The following is an 18,839-nucleotide window of genomic DNA, read 5'->3' as shown; positions in this document are numbered from 1 at the left end:
AAAACTCCTGTATATTTTTTACATGTTGTGCTCCTGTTACTTAGTGGAAGTTAATATTGCAAGGATATGCTATACTGAATCAGAAATCTGTTACATAAAAACCAGTAACAACCAAATTAAAAAAAAAAAAAAAAAAAAAGGAGTTGCTTTTCTGCTCTGTTTTGTACACCTGAAGTGGTGGTCCAAGCATGTGAGGTCCTTGTAAGGATGCATTATAGGAGTTGTTGGGTCTGGCAGTGCTGGATCCTGTTTGGAGCTGTCATTTGGATTGGGTTTCTAGTTTCTGTTCCATGTGCCAGATTTAGGCACGCAACTTCTCAACTGATGTGAGCAATGAGTGAAAGTGTCTTGGAGATGCTCAGTCCCCACCATGGTGACGGCTAACTGAGAAGGTAGAGAACATAGTGAAATGTTCTTTGCCTCTTCATGTGTATATGTGGAAAGAAGTGTCAATGGCAGTGTTCAAATTCCTAATTTATTAAAAGCTTTATGCACCATTTCAGGTACTTGAGGTTCGTGCTTCATATAATTTTGTATATGCTTTCTTACTGACACACGAACAAAGCTGTTCATTATCATTGGGTTGCCATGGAGTACTGATCACATGGGTCTGGGAATAACAACCCATTATGCTAATATAGCTTGTCATTGTGTTTGGTGCAAAGTGATGTCCCATAACAACATCTGATGTTTGTAACTAATAGAATTTACAGTAAGATCACGGTTTATGAAACAGCATTGCCACACATTGTCTACCCTCTTTCCTTTGAAAGATCTTTTCAATTCTACCCCTACTTACAAAACATTTTATGTATTTTTGGGGTGGAATACCTAATTCTGTAATGCATACAGCGTTCCCACAGTCTTCCTTGTACACCCAAGTAAGAAACAACTTTAATTCAGTATGCTATAGAAGGAACGGTGCTGCAATGTTTATACTCATTCAGCTTTATTCAGTAGCAGATGACCAGGCATCTGTGGGTGATCAGTCACCTCTGCTATAGACAAAGAGGTGCCTTTAGTCTCTTCCAGATTCTCAGGATGATCCATCTCCATGTGCATGTGAACATGCTGTCAGTGATAGCATTTCAGCCATAATCCTTTTATGTTCGTTAGACATCCACTCAGTCAGTGGAATACGGTTGGAATATAGAGCACAGAGCTCTCTCTTCACTTTTCTATATAAGTCTTTTCTTACAGCAAACAGTTTTACATGGTTTTCACTTCTAGTTATAAGGCATATTTTAAAACAATTCTGGCAATATACTTTCTCATTTGACTTTTTCTCTTTAAAATATTCCCTGAAAATTAAACCATCCAGTAAGTTGCCTCCATTTTCATATTCCCCTGAGGTCTATTATACAGAATAACCCTTAAATCAGGTTCAGTTTTGCCAAAGTGTGTTTGACATGGTAGGAAATTACTACCTGTATCACACAGATACTCTGATCACACACGTTATATTTGTACCTGGATGTACAAAGAGAACTCCAGTACTGATAGGCACTCAGACTTCTGTTTCTTTGTATTTTGTGGATTAGAGAGGAATCCTTCTTAGAACATCTGTATCTTCCTTTTACCAATGAAAGATTGTTCTCAGTGATATTTTTTCTACTAATGTATTCAACGAGTCATAAATTATACAACCAGAAAAACCATTGTGTCATCCAATCTGTTCTCCTCATAGAGCAGGCTTTATGGCTTCTCTGAATTAATTTCTGTCTGTGCTAAAGCACATCTTCCAAAAAAAAAATAAAAAAAAATCTTAATTTAAAATTTCCACTAATGGAGAAATCAGCCTTAATAGCATTTCTGTAGTTAATTTCCTTCCCTTTGTGTTAACTTCTTTAATGCATTTGTCTAGTTTAAAATTCCAGCCATTGGATACTACTGAATGAAGGGCTGTCTATTAGCAAATTTCTGTTCATCGTACTTGTGCTTAGCAGGCATGAAAGTCGTCCCACCTAATTTGTAGGCATCTTTGGTGTTTATATTGCATCTTATGTAGTCAAACTAGGCTTTCTTGATAGCCATGGGACAGACATACGCACTTTCAGGGTGCAGTTCGGATGAGCTGTTGAGACATTTTTATTAGGATGTAATGAATCACGCCCTGGAAGTGCCTGATGGCTTGTATTGTATTAAAAGGCGTTTTTGGTCGAGTGGCTCAACGTGTTTGCAAAAATCCAGGCATTAAAGAAGATGATTAAGTGACACTGTAACTTTCTCATGGTCAACTAATCTAAGCTTTAAGACAAGTTTTCCGGTCATTAATTATAGTTGCTTTTCCTGATTGTCCTCTAGTTCATCAGCATCTTTCTCAAGCTGCAGACACCAGAATGGGACAGAGCATCCAGCAGTAGTTGCAAAGACACTGGCAGTGCAGCAGTGGAGTTTTCCTGTTTTTGCTTTTGTTTATCCTGCTTGAAAAGGCTCTCCATAGCTCTTCAGGTCTCAAGAATAGCAGCCTGTTTTCAACACATTAGTCATCCTGGTCTCAGGCCTTTTTTCATAATCAGTGCTTTCCAGGAATAGAAAGCCTTATTCTGTCCCTGTGGCATGCATTCTTTGTTTCGGGATATGCAATTCTGTGTCCGTTAGTATTAATATCTCATATACTGTTTGCTTCCATTTAGTTTTCAAGATACTATTCAAATTAGAATGACCATTTTGCTATTTTTCTATCTACTACTGTTGTGCTTTCCTGTAAATTTTATAGAAATATAAATTTTTGTTTCTTTTATGCCATTAATAATAAGGATAAGTAGATGAATTATGATATGATTCTCTCTTAACCAATGCCGCTGATTTCTAGCTGGTATCTGGCTTTTAATCTATTCTTGTAATATGTTGATTTTTTGGATCTCATTTATAATTTGGTAAAGTACAAATCCAATTGCCAAACAGAAATACAAGACTACACTTTTAACTTTGTTAACTTTGTTAACCAAGTTTGCAATCCTAAAAAGATAGCTAGTTTAATAAAATCTACCTTCCATAAACCTATGCTTATGGCATTGTATCATAATACTTCAGTTCTTTATTAATCAAATCCAGCCATTCCTGAATGAACATCAGGCTCTCTGTGTTGCAGTTGCCTGTATTGACCTTGCTGATACTTCAAAAAACCTGGTACAATACTAGTTTTGTTCCCACCGTCTGGAATATTGAATATCCGTTTGAATATCACATAAAATGAATCTTTTCTTATTTTCAGAAGTCATTAGGCTCTTCAGTTTTTCTTAGGAATTACTCTGTTTTCTCAATCTGTAAGCTGTTTGAATATTTGGAAAATCTGTTAATAATCCTAGGACCCTTTCTTTGTTTCCAGAGCTAACTGATGCAGAGTTCATGTCTGTAGGTGCATGTTCCTCTCCTTTGACTACAGGAAAACCTAAATGAGTGGTTCAGATTTTAGTGTGATGCTCCTGGCTTTCTTAGTGAGAACAGGGAACCCCATCCACATTTTTCTGGCATCACAGAGTCACCAGACCTGTGCAGGAGCAGAACTGATAGGTGAAACGTTCATTCCAGTTTGTTTCAGTTGGGGCCTTCCTTTACCATTTCTTCACTTATTTGAGGACATCTGGGTGTGTGAGCAGGTGAAACACTAAATAACAACTTAATAACGTATTTCTGGCAGTAACTTATTTCATGGCATTTAGACATTTCAGTATGTGGAAGGAGTTTTCTGTCATTGCCCACTGGCAAGCAGGAGAGCAACACCCTGTCCGTGTTGTGTTGGGTGCTTGCAGCTGCGCAGTCATGCACATGTGCCTTCAACAGCAACTAAATCCCATGTGCTTCATTGATTTGCTCAAGTCAAAGCCTTTCACTAAGCAGCTGTAGTCGAGCTAAACTTCCAAAAACCTTCATTGAGCTAATGTGAATGGTAATACCATTATCTTTTCCTGACACTTTAATATTTTGAAGTCAAAGGGGAAATACCTATGTTGCAGAGTCTGAGTCTAGCCTGCATGGCTAAGAAACAAGGGAACTCAACTTTCAAAGAAAGAGCTGTTAATATAATGTTAACAAAGAGTTATTAGATATTACAGCATCATAATGTTGTGTGGCTAATAAAAGATGACACATTGTGTGTTGAGTTTTCTGCAAGCTAAGAGGCCAAATAGTGTTTAATTCAATACAGAAGACAGACAATGTTGTGAGTGTGCTGCTGCAGCCAGTAGTAAGTAATGACAGTAATGATTCAATCAAAGATAAACTGGGGGATTGGTAATGATAATTATTAATCCAGATTTTGGCTGCAAAACTTTTTCTTTCATTTTTCTTTGTATAGACGTTATTTTGAGTGCTTCACTGTAGAGGGGAGTATGAATGGATTTGTCTGATGTATTCTCATGCTAGTGTTTATTCACAAAAATCTCTCCTGTGGTTTCATTACAGAAAGATTCATAAAATTTTGTAAAAGTCTTCTTGGTCTGTGAAGGTTTAGCTTGCCAGTTTACAGTGCCAGCTCACAGCTTGGCTTACTCCTGGTATTGTGCCATTTTTCACCCACGCAATCAAGGCTATGAATCCTAGCCAGCAGCAGCTGAAATGCGCTGTGATGCAGTTTGGTCTGTACAAAATGCTCGTGAAGAGTTTACAGATTAAGAGTGTCAGTCATCTCCTATAACCTTGGATGCTTATCTTCTATGTCAGTTCTCCCTCCGTAATCACTGGCAAGCGGTAGGCACCTCTAGAAAGTGAATTTATTCTGTCTTAAGCTAAGAATCTAAGAAGGATTTGAGGAATCACCTCAAACCATTAGTCTTTCTTAATTTATTCTACCTGGAACCTGGATTGCCAGGTTAAATTCAGTATTTAGCTTGTAGGTGGCTAAATTTGAACCTTTCCCTAAAAGGCAGCAATAGAGCAGAGTTGATGCATCAGGAAATGAGGTCAAGGAAGTGACCACAGTTTTAAAGATTGTTCTTCAATATAGTTCTACATTTTGAAACATAATTTAAAGATGACTGTATTTTTTAGAGCATGAAATAAGCAAAACCCTTTAGGAAATCAACTTTTAGCTATTGAGCAATGTCAGATGGATCAACAGAATAGTTCAGGCCATGCAGTTGCAGATAGAAATGAGCCACAGCCTGTTTCTTTTTGTGTAATAAGAACTTTGCTGATGTTTGGACAAGTGATTTACAACGTTGGGTTTTCATACATGTGAAGATTGTACACAACCCTTATCACCCAGAACCAATAAGTTGTTTTCATTCCAGTGACACACATGAGTTTTTATCAGCACAAACCAACATTTTTGTCTGTGGTTTGGAAGAGGAATTGTGGACTAGCACACAACAAAAATTCAAGGAAGGTTCTGGTTCTAGCATCTGAGTTAGCTATTTAGATTGGAACAGGACTTGGATACAAGTATTTAATATCTTTCTGTAGTAAAAAAAATAAACAGTTTAATTATCTTTTAAAAAATCCATCTTATCCAGACTCTTACAATTTTATTGTGAAACATTTAAGGAGAGAAGGAAAGGTATACATACTCTCTCTCCAAGAGAAAATATGTAGGGACGGAAGAAGCAGGTCACATCCTTCCTGTTTGCTGATCCCTCTTTTGGAAGTAACCATTCCTTCTTTTTTGGACTCTTTTAGCCTTGTGCGTCCTCGGCACTTTTCCAAGTTCCCTAAAAATAATTCTTCTGCTAACACCCATCAACCACAAAATGACAGGAGTATCTTCATCCCCCTGTCTCTGAAAAGGAAAGCAAACCCAGCCAAACATCCATCTAAAAAACTTATAGGAAGCTATTTTCAGATTCAGCAAAACCAAAGGAGAGCACATAAAATCATTTAAAAGTATATGATATTGTTATTTAAAATAAAATGTTTTTTAAGCAATATAGCTGCTTTTTAAGCAGTATCCCACAGAAATTCTGGCAGAATTTCAGAAATAGCATCTTTTTTGTTTTAATTCTTCTAAAATCAATTAGTTCACTCATCTGAAAATGATGACATATATATCTTTCCAACCTTATTTAAAAAAAAAAAAAAGCTTTTTACTTTTTGAATAACCATCAAAGATAACAAAGCATTTGAAGTCATACAGGAAAGTCACTGAGATTTTGAAAGCATATAGTTAAGCTGAAGTCAGCCTTCAAAGAGGCAGTGTGTCCTTACTGTATATATATATATATATATATATTTTTTATATTAAAAAAAAAAAAAAAAAAAACTGAAAATATTTATGTTTGTTCTGGAACCCATCAGAGGCAATAAATATATTTCCTTTGGTGAGAAATCACCCCCAGATGGAACACTCAAACGGCAATTGAAAAACGCTTTGGGATTATACACAAGATTTCCTGTCATTTAGCTTTTTTATTCTTTGCTCTTAAAATCAATCAAGCAAATTCTGAAACGATCACAACTAAAAATGTTTATCTCTGTTACATGCCTAGACTCCCACAGACCTTCAGCACATGTGCTGTAGTGTATGTAAATTAAAAAACAAAAAACAAACAAAAAAAAACACCAAAATTCTAGAAGAAAAGGATCAGGAAAAGAAATGGCGAGCAAAGAGAATGGGCTTTCTTGCCTTGTTCAGATGCCTTGCAGGGATCTGAGATAAGAACCTAGGGAACGTCGTTAAGCTGTACAACCCCTGGCCTGTAACTAAGGAGAAAGGGAGAGGAAAAGTCTACATCTCGTATCTTGGTTAGCAGGAGCTGTGCCAAGTCAGTGAAAAGGCCATTAGAAAGGGGGTGGACATATTCGACAGGATTTCCTGTATGTTAGTTTGTTCTGGCAGTTCTGCCATTCATAAGTCCCCTGATACGGAGATACAGTGTCTTGCAAGGGGAGAAAACGTGCCACCCACCGCTTTCTTCTGAGGGGGCTCATATCAATTGCCCCTCTCTTGCACAGAATTACAGTGCATGTCTGCACATTACAGAGCTCACAACCTACCTGCCAGCCACTGGGACATGGGAGCCAGAAGGCTGCTACTGGCCAGGAAAGCCAAGCCACTTCTAGCCTTTACCTGGTGCCAGGCTGAGCTCCATCCTTAGCTTCAAAGCTAACAGCTGCTTTACCACACTCATCCATCTCAAACAGGATGTGCCAGTGTGTGCAAGGGCTGTTTGTAATACCTCCCTGAGCTTGAGCAAAGATATCTGTGTTACACTGGTTATTTCTTAATGGTGTTCATCGCAGAAGAGTTCATCTCTGAGTCGAATGAGTGTTTGAGCTCATGGTAAAAAGCACACACAGTGAAAAGTGTCCCCCACCAGGGGTATTTTAGCATCCATCAGGCCTGTCGAGAGGCCCTATACTTGTTTTCAAGGATGCTGCATTTTGGTTTTATCCTACAGAGGTTTCATTCTGCTGATCAGTTTCCAGCCCTGAATTCAGGGGAGGGCAAATCAAAGTTTGCCTGATGTTCTGAAATGCTCAGTCTCACTGGGAATAACATCTGGTCTGTTTTAGGCCTGCTACTTAATACCATCCTTGAAGATACAGAAAATAAAGTGAAGAATGGTATGAGAGTGTGCATGCACACACACACAAACTTCAAGCCTTCTTTTTCTTAACTAGGGTAGCGGGGTTGGCCAAATCTACGCTTGGTCAGCAGCTCTGCCACTTCTCAGTGGCTGCACTAGTTAATTTGTCTCCTGTTTTCTAGCTTTGTTCTTCCTTGTGTTCACATAGAGTTTACACTCTCTTGTTGTGGTAAAAGGACTAGAAAATTTGGAGAAGAATTGCCCAACAAAGTCTACAGGAGGCTGTAGACTGTCTTCTGTAGTTCAACACATATTCTGAATTAATATAAACTTGACAACAGCATTTTTCACGAAGTCTTCAGGAAGAAATAATTCAAAAGGTTGTTCTTAATCTCAGTTACATTTGTTACCAAGTTCTGGGATGCCTTTATCATTGAAAATATCTCCATCCTTTCTCTTCCCCCATGCCATTTTACACAAGTGACTCTCCTGAGACACATCTCTGCATATTTAAAGAAACAGAGGAATCTGAAATTTATGAATGACCATTTTCTCCCTTACAGTTTCAGCATCATCAAGTATGTTGAGAATATCCATCCGGAAGAACTTAGGTCATCTCTCACAACCTTTCTGGAAATCCTCCCATATCTGTTATTCCTTTCAGACTTGTTTTCAAAATCAGACGTTTTACTCTAGAGTCTTGAACCACTTTTACACGCCTCCTTGTTGACCTCACAGCCTCTTCCATTTTATCTTCTAGACTGGATAGTAACACCTCTGACACAGTGATTCACATGCTATACTCTTTTTTGGGGCTGGAATAATAAAGAGCAATGGAAAGAAAAATCAAAAGTGATTCCTCTTATTAATCCAGAAGTGATTCTGTGATGAACTCCATCTAGCACTGTCAAAAAAGATAGTCCTCAAGCAAAGCCTTAGGTAGCTGAAGATTTGGTAAACTGCAGAGTAAATATACCCTTTTTCAGGCACTTCTTCCCTCCTCTCAACTGCATACTTACCAAAGTGTAATTAACCTAATTATAAAAAATGAATGTAAAAATAACTGTGTGCCTTACAATAGCTTCTAAGGTCCACATAAAAGCTGCCGTATGAGTCTACCATAAGCAATAGCGTTGTAGACATAGCTTTCCTTCTTTAGTGCTGGAAACCATTTACACTTCCAGCTGTAGTGGGCTGGCTTGCATTCTCCTCAGGATGGGGAGATCTGTAATGACTCTTTGAATATGTATGTCCCAGACTAAGAACACTAACTGTGGAACTTTGATGCTACGCTTAACTGAATTTACTGCTGCAAACCTTACTCTGTTTTAATAAAAATAAATAGATAAAGAGTAAACAAAGTATGTAGGCAAATATTTGTATTGCGTGAAGCTGATTTCCCTGTGAAAATGAAGGCCAGCACCTGTGCCACCGTAACATTCACTTTTACTTTTCAAATAGTCTGTATGTGGGACTCAGATGTTCACTGAATCCCTTCTGGTCCTTCATTTCTTGAGTGTAAATCCCCCTAAGAGAGGATCAGAAACACTGAAATAGTAGTATCAGTTGCTTCTTCTGAAGTATTGTACTTTAGGTAAGTTTATTCCCTATCATACATATTGCAAGTCATTAATGCTGTGTTATATTGGTTATGTTTATGCCTCTATGATTATTTTTGTTAAAACATGCAAAAGATTTACGAAAATAAAGCTGATATTAAAATAGTACTACTGCTTCATCTTACTGTTATGTTGGAATAACACATCCTTGGGAATCTTATTGTTTCTGTTGCTAAGACAGAAATGGATCTGCTAGACCATTAGTTTGCTTTATTCAGCAAATGTTTCCCTTGAATTTTATTCTTTTCCTGTCAAGCTCACACTAATCTGGGAAAGTTCTCCTTCAAAGGGCAAACAAGGCACCTTTTGCTAACCTTGGCACCGTGTACTGTATACTTGGAAATTAAATTCCTAACAGTTTGGTTAATAATGTGTTTTGTTATATATATATATATATTTTTCTATTATTTTAAAGGCAGCTTTAAAACAAAGCAATTTTTTTAAGACTTATTTCAACAGATGTATAATTATCCATTAAGGATATGTGGTTTGTCACTGACTCTTGGCATGGGAAAAGAATAGATACTGCGTTGTTTTTATCTCAAGGAATTCAAACTGTATGTACTGTTGGCCAAAGGACCTTAGTTACAAAACAAAACCCATCCTGTGTTGTTTCTGTGCTTTGCTTTTCTATAGTAATTGCTTTCAGCTTGAATTGTATGATAATTCATGTATTTGATATGCGTGGTTTGTTTATGCTGAACTCCATTATCCTGTCTCATGTTCTTGGAGTGCCTGAAGTAGTTTCACTAATCTGTCAGCATAGTATGTACTTGTGGATAAATATAGACGTGCAGCCACTCTGTGAGTGGTCATCATCATATGCTGAAGCTAAAAATTACCCCTTTAGTTATGGAAATGCTGATCTGATCCGGAGGCCTGCTCTAGCTCACACATTGTAGGTCTTCAGCACTTGTCTATTAAAAACAAAAAACTAAAGCAATGTCTGCCTCAATGCTGGAAAATTTATAGTGAAGTGTTGAAACAGGATTATGAAGCGACTAACTTCCTTTTTGATTTTAGTTAGAAAAGGATTCAGACTTTCCTAACTTAAGAATTGGAGCATTTCAGGTATTCGCAGGCTCATGGATATTACAGTAGCATGTTGGAGAAAATCCAGTGTGATCAGCTTTATAAAGGGGCTCGGTAGGTACAAAAAATACTGAAAAAACGTGTTTTGGTTTGTGTTATGAGTCTGTTTGTTGTTGCTAAAGTGGAAATTTGACACAGTTAACTAAAAAAATGCCATCTGCTTCTTCTGCTTAAAGATACTGAAAATTCAGTAGCTGTTTGGCTGAAGCTTATCCAGTGTAGTGCAGACTCTTAGCTTCTGTGTTATGATCTTTCTGTTGTTGTCCTTTATCTTAGAGCTTTAAGAAAAAGACTTGCAATGTAAATCATAGCAGAGACTCTGTGGAAATGGTTGAATTTTGTACTCATCCCCGTGATCACTTTAGTGACTCTGTGTGTATTCAAACTATTGTGCTTTTTTACAACTATTTCTAGGATCAGGGAAACAATCAATACATTAAAAAGAAAATAGCAGTGATTTTAGTTCAGTAATCCATTTTGCGGCAATAGTATGTGGTTGTGGTAATAGGGGCTTCTGATACTGCATTACTACTTCCATATTTCCTTCTTGTTTTTAAATGCTTTCCAATGCTTAACATTGAGAAAGTATTATGGTTATAGCCTGAACTAAGTGAAAATATTGTGTAAATATTCTGTCGGAAAAGCAGAGTATTTTTTGAGGGGCAGCTTATTGTAGATATAGTAGAAAATTAAGGAATACATCCTGGTAACAAGAAAATGAGAGAAGAAGCCCTCAGACAGAATTGCACCCAAAATGGTTTAGATGTCTTACAGCTGATCAGGCACAGTTAATCTTTTTTTTTTTTTTTTTTTTTTTTTTTTCTTTTTTTTTCAGATTTTCCTATGACAGGAGCTTTAAATATGTATAAAACTTTCTAAAATTCACTGACAGATTCCCTGCTGTGGCAGTGCCCTCAGGCATCAGGGCTGCTTTGGTCTGCTGCTTTCTGCATGGGAATCACCATTCATTTTCCTTGGGATTAAGCTTCTTTTTTTTTTTATCTTGTTTATCTTTTTTTTTTATCTATGTTTATTTTATCTTGGTACTTGTGTGGTGACTAGCACCCTACAGTATGTTAGGAGTTCAGACTAAATGTTTCAGTGGTCCATTCTGATCATCCTCTGTGTAGGAGAACGTTATTATTTTGAAATGATGTAGTAAAAACTTAATTTGTCAATGAAAGCAGCATTTAGAATTAAGTATAATCCCTTCCTTCCACCCCAACCCTGCCCTATGTCTTTTGCATAAACCCTTGCAAACTTTATGTGGTGATTTCACACATAAAAATTATGCCTTTTATTTCATGAGGAAGTGGTTCACCAACAGAGATGGCAAAAACTGACACATTCTTTTTATCACTATCTTTTAAGGCCCACATTATAATGTATAAACATAAAGTGGCCTATCATGGATGACTTAATGCAACTATTTTGTAAGTTTTAAGTCCTTGAATTCCAGTTCCATGCCTCACAGGAAGTTTATTTTATTCAAATGAACTTTGCAGGGCTCTCAATCTAGGAGAAAGAACTAAATTCTGTTAAAGCATCAGTATAGAAGTCAGTGATTGTTTAGTCACTGGGATAGATTTTTGCAATGCAAATATCAAGCATATGCAAATGCTTGAGATAATGAAACTGAAAAGATGTATTAGAAAGCCAGACTTGTGTCACAAGCCATTGTTAAGAGGCTTCCTAGTGAGAATGACTATGTGGATTTAAATTCCAGTGTCTTCAGGTTCCTGTCCATACACATAATGATTGAAGGCAAGGATTGCAGCTCCCAGGCTGTGTGATTAGGGTTTCTTTAACTTCATGAATTTCATTAGGACGTGAGGCGTGAATGACCCACACCCTTCCTCCTTATTTCCATCCCTCCTGGGAGTCCCTTCTTGGTAAATTTTGAATTTAGCGGCTAACTTAAACCACAAGTGCCTGAGGAACAGAAGTCAGGTTTGCATTTTTTGGATTCCCTCAGGTGTTTTCCAGAGGGCGCCTGAGATGGCGGCAGGTGGGCGCTCAGGCCTGGTGGCTTCAGTTTGGCAGCACTGGGCAGGCCAGCAGCCTGCCAGGGCCTGGGGGCAGGACCACGGGGAGCCTGGGGATAACGGCCTGGGGGAGACCAAAAAAGTTAGGAAAAAAACATTTTTCCTAACTGAGCACTTGGTGATCGAACCAACTGAATGGATAGGTGTGAGCTGATCAAAGCCATACTTTTGATACGTCTTAATGATTGTGAAAGTACTGTCTGATTCCTTTCTAAAGCTGTTAGGGGAGAAATTTCCATCACCTCACAGATCTGATAGTCCCTATAAATTTGCATCTGATCATTTGCATCCCACTGTCCTCATAGCTGAATTTCAGCAGAGCCTAGGTGATGGTAAGGCTTACCTTCTTCTGGTGGCACTGTTTTCGTTTCTTTGAAGTAGATTATTGTTCAGAACAATGTGTATTTTTAGAAGCCATTTTGTATAATCTAAGTGAACAAGCCTTCTGTATAGTTTGTTTTATGCAAAAATCAATGCCAACAAAACTCAGTGATTATGTTTTGCCCTCAAAAATCAGCTGAAACGTTTCAGGTAACAGAGCTAGCTGAGTGGAAGAAGTGTGCTGTGCTGGGTAGTGATGGCATAACCTGCCAATTAGGAGAGTTATTTTGAAGTAAAGTATTGGTGTGTTACATTTGCAGAATAACACCTACATGAACAAAGCATTTCTATCTTGCATTATAGTCATAACAGACTTTTAAACCTTGATTTTCTAAAGGAAAATATCTTCTCTTTTACCCAATGCATCTATTTTATTTTTCAGTGTGTTAATTTAGGGTCTAATTCTGCCACATCTTGAATGCTATCAAATGATAATGTAGTCATTGGAACATATATATATTTGCATTTTTTTGCAGCAATGAAGTGTTAAAGTGTTTAGGAAAGATCTAAAGCCTCAATAACAAGTTTGCTTTTTGACAGCTGAGTTACAGACCTGGCCTAGATGATAAAGGGAAAGAAATAAAGATGTTATTTCAAGAATTAGGTTTCAGCAGATCTTACCATGTGAAAAAAGAAGGTTGGCTGTGCAGTGCATAGTATTACATAAGACTTTGTCTTTTATTTCTTCTGCCAGTCTATATTATGTAAATTTTACCTATAACTTTAAGATGGAAATTTTATTCATGTATTATATGTTTCATGTACTAATACATAGTTTCCAGCTTTGCTTTGCCAGTATAGTCAGCAGTTGGGTTGCTCCAGAAAAGTTAAGACACACTGAATTACCCAAGTGAATGCATCTCTTCTACCTTTCAGCTTCTCCAGTTGGTAACGGGTATATCAAGCCACCTGTCCCACCTGTTCCTGGTACACAGAGAGAAAAAGGACCTCCAGCCATGTTGCCTATCAGCGTTGACCCAGACAGTAAACCAGGCGAATATGTCCTGAAGAGCTTGTTTGTTAACTTCACTACTCAGGCTGAACGCAAGATTCGCATCATCATGGCAGAACCTCTTGTAAGTAAATGGAAATTCTAAATATATACGTGATTTACTTTGAATTTCTTTTTAAAATCAGGCCTGCATGTCACGGAACATGGCATGTTTTGCTTGTAATCTGTGTTAAAGTTCGATAGTGTTTCCCAAACCATAAGATACACTACTGTGGTGAGCAGAAGGACAGAGTTATGCAAGATATGCCAAAGGGGTGACATTTTTGCTTGCAATAAGGGCATGTGCTAATGTGATTGAGAGGCAGAAGGGGTTTCAGGCAACATAGGTTTCACAGCTGGGAGAGAGGTCACTTGAGTCAAAATAGATTAGAAAAAGCTGAAATACGATTAAAAATATGTAAGAACATTACTGATTTTCAGCTAAAACATTAAAGTGAATAGCACTGCTGCTTCCTATTTTAGTTCTGACAGTAGTGGGTTTCATAATCTAGCAAAGTGCTATAGCACCTATTTTCCATATATGGAAACACTCAACATTTGAAAAAAGAGCTACTTTACAAAGTCTTACACAGGCAGTGAAAGAACTGACATTAGTCCTGAATTGTAAGGACTTTTTTTTTTCAACATCTTAAAATATTTTTTCTATAAAGCACAATATTGACCTATAATGATACCTATTTCATGTCTGGATATTCTGAATATTAAAAATAAGATTGATTCTGATGACATCTGTCTAGCTTTATGTTTTGATTAAAATCCAGAAGCATTTGTTACTTGTTAAAGCTTTCCAGACTTTCTTCTGAAACATTAGATAGATGCAAGATGAGAAAAATATTATGCATAATTTGGAAATAACACAAAAATGCTAATAGAAAGGAATATTTTGACAAAGATCCATTTTTTCTTCTTTCGTGAGAAAATCATAAAAAGTGGAATAAAGAAATGGACAGTCATGGCCCAGGCCCTTTAGGGGAAAAAAAAAGTGCCATCAGCTATTTAGTATCATTCAGTCTTTGTGTGACACACAATGAAGATGTTTAAAATTTTCAGACAGAATGTATTGTGAAATTACATACAAGATCCAGGAAACAACAACATGACCATGACTGAGAGCATCATTTCCTTGGGGCACCTCTGTAACTCATAAACACTATCTCTGTATTTGCATGTAATATTTCAGGCACAGATATGAAACAATGACCCTGATTTACTCCCATTTCACATTATGTTAATATGATTTAGACTTGCTGTGTTTTGATACTTTTTTTTTTGTCTCTTCGTGAAACGATGAATATCTGAATGTTGATCTTTTTTCCAGGGATTGTTCAGTGAAATTTTATTTAGCAAATTCAGTGTAGAATGTAAAATTATGACAGAGGACTAGAATTTCACCTTCTTGTTGTCAACAGTTTTTGTGCATATTTCTAACTGTGAGACACCAACAATAATTCATTGTCATATTCACATCTTATTAATATTAATAGGACTTATAAGCCATGGCATACTGCTATTTGAGACTGACTGTGACGAATGTGCAAGCAGGTTTTTGTAGACATTCAGTCAAAATGATCTTGAACTAATTAGGTTGTAATAAATGACAGTGAAAATGTCAAAAATTATTCTGGAAAAGTGGCTAAGAAGTTCAGTTCAGCCTGTTTGTGGGGTGGCTGTTAGATGTCTTGCTGCTTTGATCACACCTTTCTACTCCATTGACTAAAATTTTGACCAGGAAATTCAAGGGATCTGCAAAACAAAGATTATAAATTGGTGATGCAGAGCCACCCTTCGCCTTTTTTCACAATAGGTAGTCAATTGGTGAACTCTTTGAAGATTCTGTTCTAATTAAACTCAATTGTACTTCAAAGAAAATCAAACTTGCTAAGTACTCTAGCACTGAGATATTTCTAGTCTGAATTTTCTAAGTCATTACAAGATGTGACAGTTTAATTTTATAATGAGTGATGAATACTTAAGATATCTTTTAGAGAAGCTAAAATGATCGGTATATATAATTGCTTTTTCCTCTCTTTTATCATGAAGTCTATCTCAGATTCAAGCTCTGAAGCTTCTACAGGATTAAATTAAAAACTTACTGATGCATTTTTTGTCTAAATCTTTCCATGCACAGGTTTTGCCTAATTATCCTTTCTGATTATTGTTGTTTCTATGAATTTTTTTCTCTCTGTTTCTTTGACCTGTTTGATACATCCATCTCTTTCTTTTGTGATGTACACAGAGCCCAACTGTAAATTACAGTTTTCTGACAACGATGGTGGAAAATCAAATTTGTTTGCAGCCAAGAGCAGCAGATGCTAGCAAGGCATAAAAGATGCCTGCTATTTTCTAGGGCAGCAGTTAAGGGCACTCTACCCAGTCCCTCCTGCAGCCCCATGAAATCTCAGCTGGGACAGCAAGATTCCAGCAGCAGGAAGGCACAGGACAATGTCACCTACTCCTCCTGCTGCCTTGGCTGTCATGACAGTGTGATTTGACATTTTGGTAACTGGACCTGGCAGCGGTCATCATAAAAAATGCACTCCCCAGTTAACGTGTTTTCTAGGCATAAATCTAATGTTGACTAACAAGTTAGAAATGAAACCTTTTGTTATCAGATGTGATTTTTTTTTTTACTTTGCTGGGAGAATATTTAATTTATAATTTCAGGACAAATTTTTCACCTTTTTAGGGTATCTGAAATGAAACAAACATTTCAGTACTTACACTAAGCTCACAAATATGTCGCTTATTTTTAATGGTTAAACTACTACACGCAGATTGTCAGGTTATATTAGTCCAAGTTAAAGGTATTTGACAGCAGAATTAATTAAAAGGGATTTTCCAGTTTATACAATTAAATTCAAAGCAATCAAATGAAAATCATTTCTTCTTGATAACCTTTAATAATTCTGATACTTTTCTGTAAATAATTTTTATAACAAATATTAATCCTTATTTCTGTAGACCATTTTTCACAGCTGACTGCATTTGCATTTACATTTTTATCAGTTTATATTACAAATCTTTTTTGCATTGCTTCATTTACAAACACAATTTGATATTTTAGTGCCATAGATTTTTTCTGAGTGGTGGTGACCTTACAGTGAAGCAAAAATAAAGAAGCCAAGGAAATATTTTTGCCAGTTCAAATGATAAAATGTGTTTATGTATCATAATGCTGTAAGAAAAAAGAAACCAACAGAGAAAATAGTTTCCTTTTTAGGAGTGTTGATTATCACTTAGGGTAATAATTCATCCTGTGCATACTGATCAGGCTAATCTTTAAATACGGCTTTCAGCATTACTTACACACAGCTGTAGGCATTGATAAAACATAGTGAGCTACAGGCATTGACAGTGGTTAATGGTTAATTTAGCTGTTGGTAAACTTTCATTATGCTTTTCTCCTGCAAGCATCTTCTTTTACCGAGCTTGTCTAAATTCAGGAACTCTCTATCTGATTACTGAACTGAAGAAGAGAATTTATTTATTACAGGGTTAGGACTGTCAACATATTCATGTATTCTGCCAAAACCCTTCTCCTTTTATTAGCTAGGTTTATCTGGCCTTTGGAAAAAAAATGAAGGCATCATTGTGGTTGATGCAAGTGTATTTATTACTTCCATTTCAGTAGAAGCTCAAAGACTTTAAAATATAGACCTATATCAAAACAGGGCTGGTGATAACAGCCACGCAGGTGGTTAGAAAGACTTCAAAAGGGTAAGAAAAATGCAAGTAATTTTGCAAAGATAGAAAATGTTGGTTAGCTTTTTGCAAAGACTGACCAACCAACATGTATACTGTCATGGCTGTCTGATTAGCTTTAATCTAGGCTTAACTGTCTCTAGGCATTGCAGAAGAAATATGCTATGGACTGATTTGGTAGAAAATGATGTAGAAGCTTTTAAGGTTTTTGAGGACTGGATGGTGATAACTAGTAAGACTTAAGTAGGCTATAATAATATCAAGCAAATTTAGCACATAGCTCTAATGTAGAATTTTCTGTTTTATGTGAACTAAAATTCCCGCTACATCACATGAGGAATGACTCCTTTGTTCTCATTTATGATGAGACGCATTAGCATTATGTGTTTTTTACATTTGAAATCCTCATGAATAGTTTGTCCAACACAGGTGTATGGGATCCACAGCACGTAGACAGGAGTTAATATCTGGAACAAGTAATTTTGTGGAAAACAGGCAAGGCAAACTGCTTCTGGCCATACACTCAGTATGTGTGTGCCTAGATAAACTGAAAAGAAGTCAACGTTATTTGAATAGCCTTATGCAGGTACATGTTGAAAATGCTGTTCTCTCTGCACTTAAAAAAAGTATGCTCCTTACGACCTTGTAAATGGTGCTACAAACATGTCAGATACCTATTGTCATCCAGCCCTATTCACCTCTGTGTCATTTTGTATCAAGGATTCTGTCACTCGGAATTAATGGAATTAATGGAATTTTTTTATTCCACTATTGTTTGTAGTACTCAACATTCTGTAAAACATACGTGGGAAATCCATCCCAACCCTGACATGTTCATAGTTCATAATATAATGTCATAATTCTGTATTTAATATATCATAACTGTCTTTTTTCTACTGAATTCTCTATTTAGAATTTGTCTTAATACATATTAGTGGATTCGTTCTTTTAGATCCAGTTGTGACGAATAATGCACAGGACATTAAGAGTAATTATCTATTCTTATGACAGTTGTCTGTGAAGTACTTAAGATGATTCTTTAGAAATTCTCCCTTACTTTATTATATTGTGCTGACCTCTCTCCAGTTCATAATAAAGTCAAAGCACCCACACCTAATCTTACTTTAACTAGTCAACATATAACCTGCATGTAGCATCCCTTTAAGGAGCACTAAGATCTGTTACAGTGGACTCGTGAAGAGGCTTGCTGAAGGGAACAGATCCATGTCTGTCAGTCAGCATCCTCAGGAGGATGCCCCATCTTCTATTGCTCCCAGCAGCTGTCAGCTCAGCAGGGTTTCTTAGCTGCAGGTCATTGGCTGACTGTATCACAGGTCATCTTTTTTAGACTAACAGTTGGTCTCAGTATTTTATTCAATTTCCAGCCATATCAAAGTACTAAGTTTATTTTTTGCGTGGGTGGTCCTCTTGGGTTTGTTTCTCTTTACTCAGACTTTCCAGCAGCTAACTTATGTTTCAAGAAATCAGTTCAGCATAGCCATGGTCTCATCATCCCTCTCTC

The 18,839-nt window shown here is 36.8% G+C and overlaps 1 protein-coding gene across 11 annotated transcripts in view; it reads left to right on the top strand.

Moving 5' to 3' along the window:
* The window catches only part of FRY (FRY microtubule binding protein), a 235,655-nt gene that overhangs the window by 88,704 nt on the left and 128,112 nt on the right, over positions 1 to 18,839 (top strand). For 10 of the 11 annotated variants that reach the window (XM_035324770.1, XM_035324776.1, XM_035324719.1 and 7 more), the window contains one exon: positions 13,480 to 13,679. In XM_035324770.1, coding sequence (XP_035180661.1) covers positions 13,560 to 13,679 — 120 coding nt within the window. In that variant the 5' untranslated portion in view covers positions 13,480 to 13,559. Of the gene's footprint in view, positions 1 to 10,116; positions 10,232 to 13,479; positions 13,680 to 18,839 lie in introns of those variants that run through there. The other variant, XM_035324753.1, reaches the window with a different exon arrangement.

This window comes from Oxyura jamaicensis, chromosome 1, assembly GCF_011077185.1.
Source record: "Oxyura jamaicensis isolate SHBP4307 breed ruddy duck chromosome 1, BPBGC_Ojam_1.0, whole genome shotgun sequence".
Taxonomy (NCBI): Eukaryota; Metazoa; Chordata; class Aves; order Anseriformes; family Anatidae; genus Oxyura; species Oxyura jamaicensis.
This window is presented reverse-complemented; position numbering and strand designations above follow the sequence as displayed.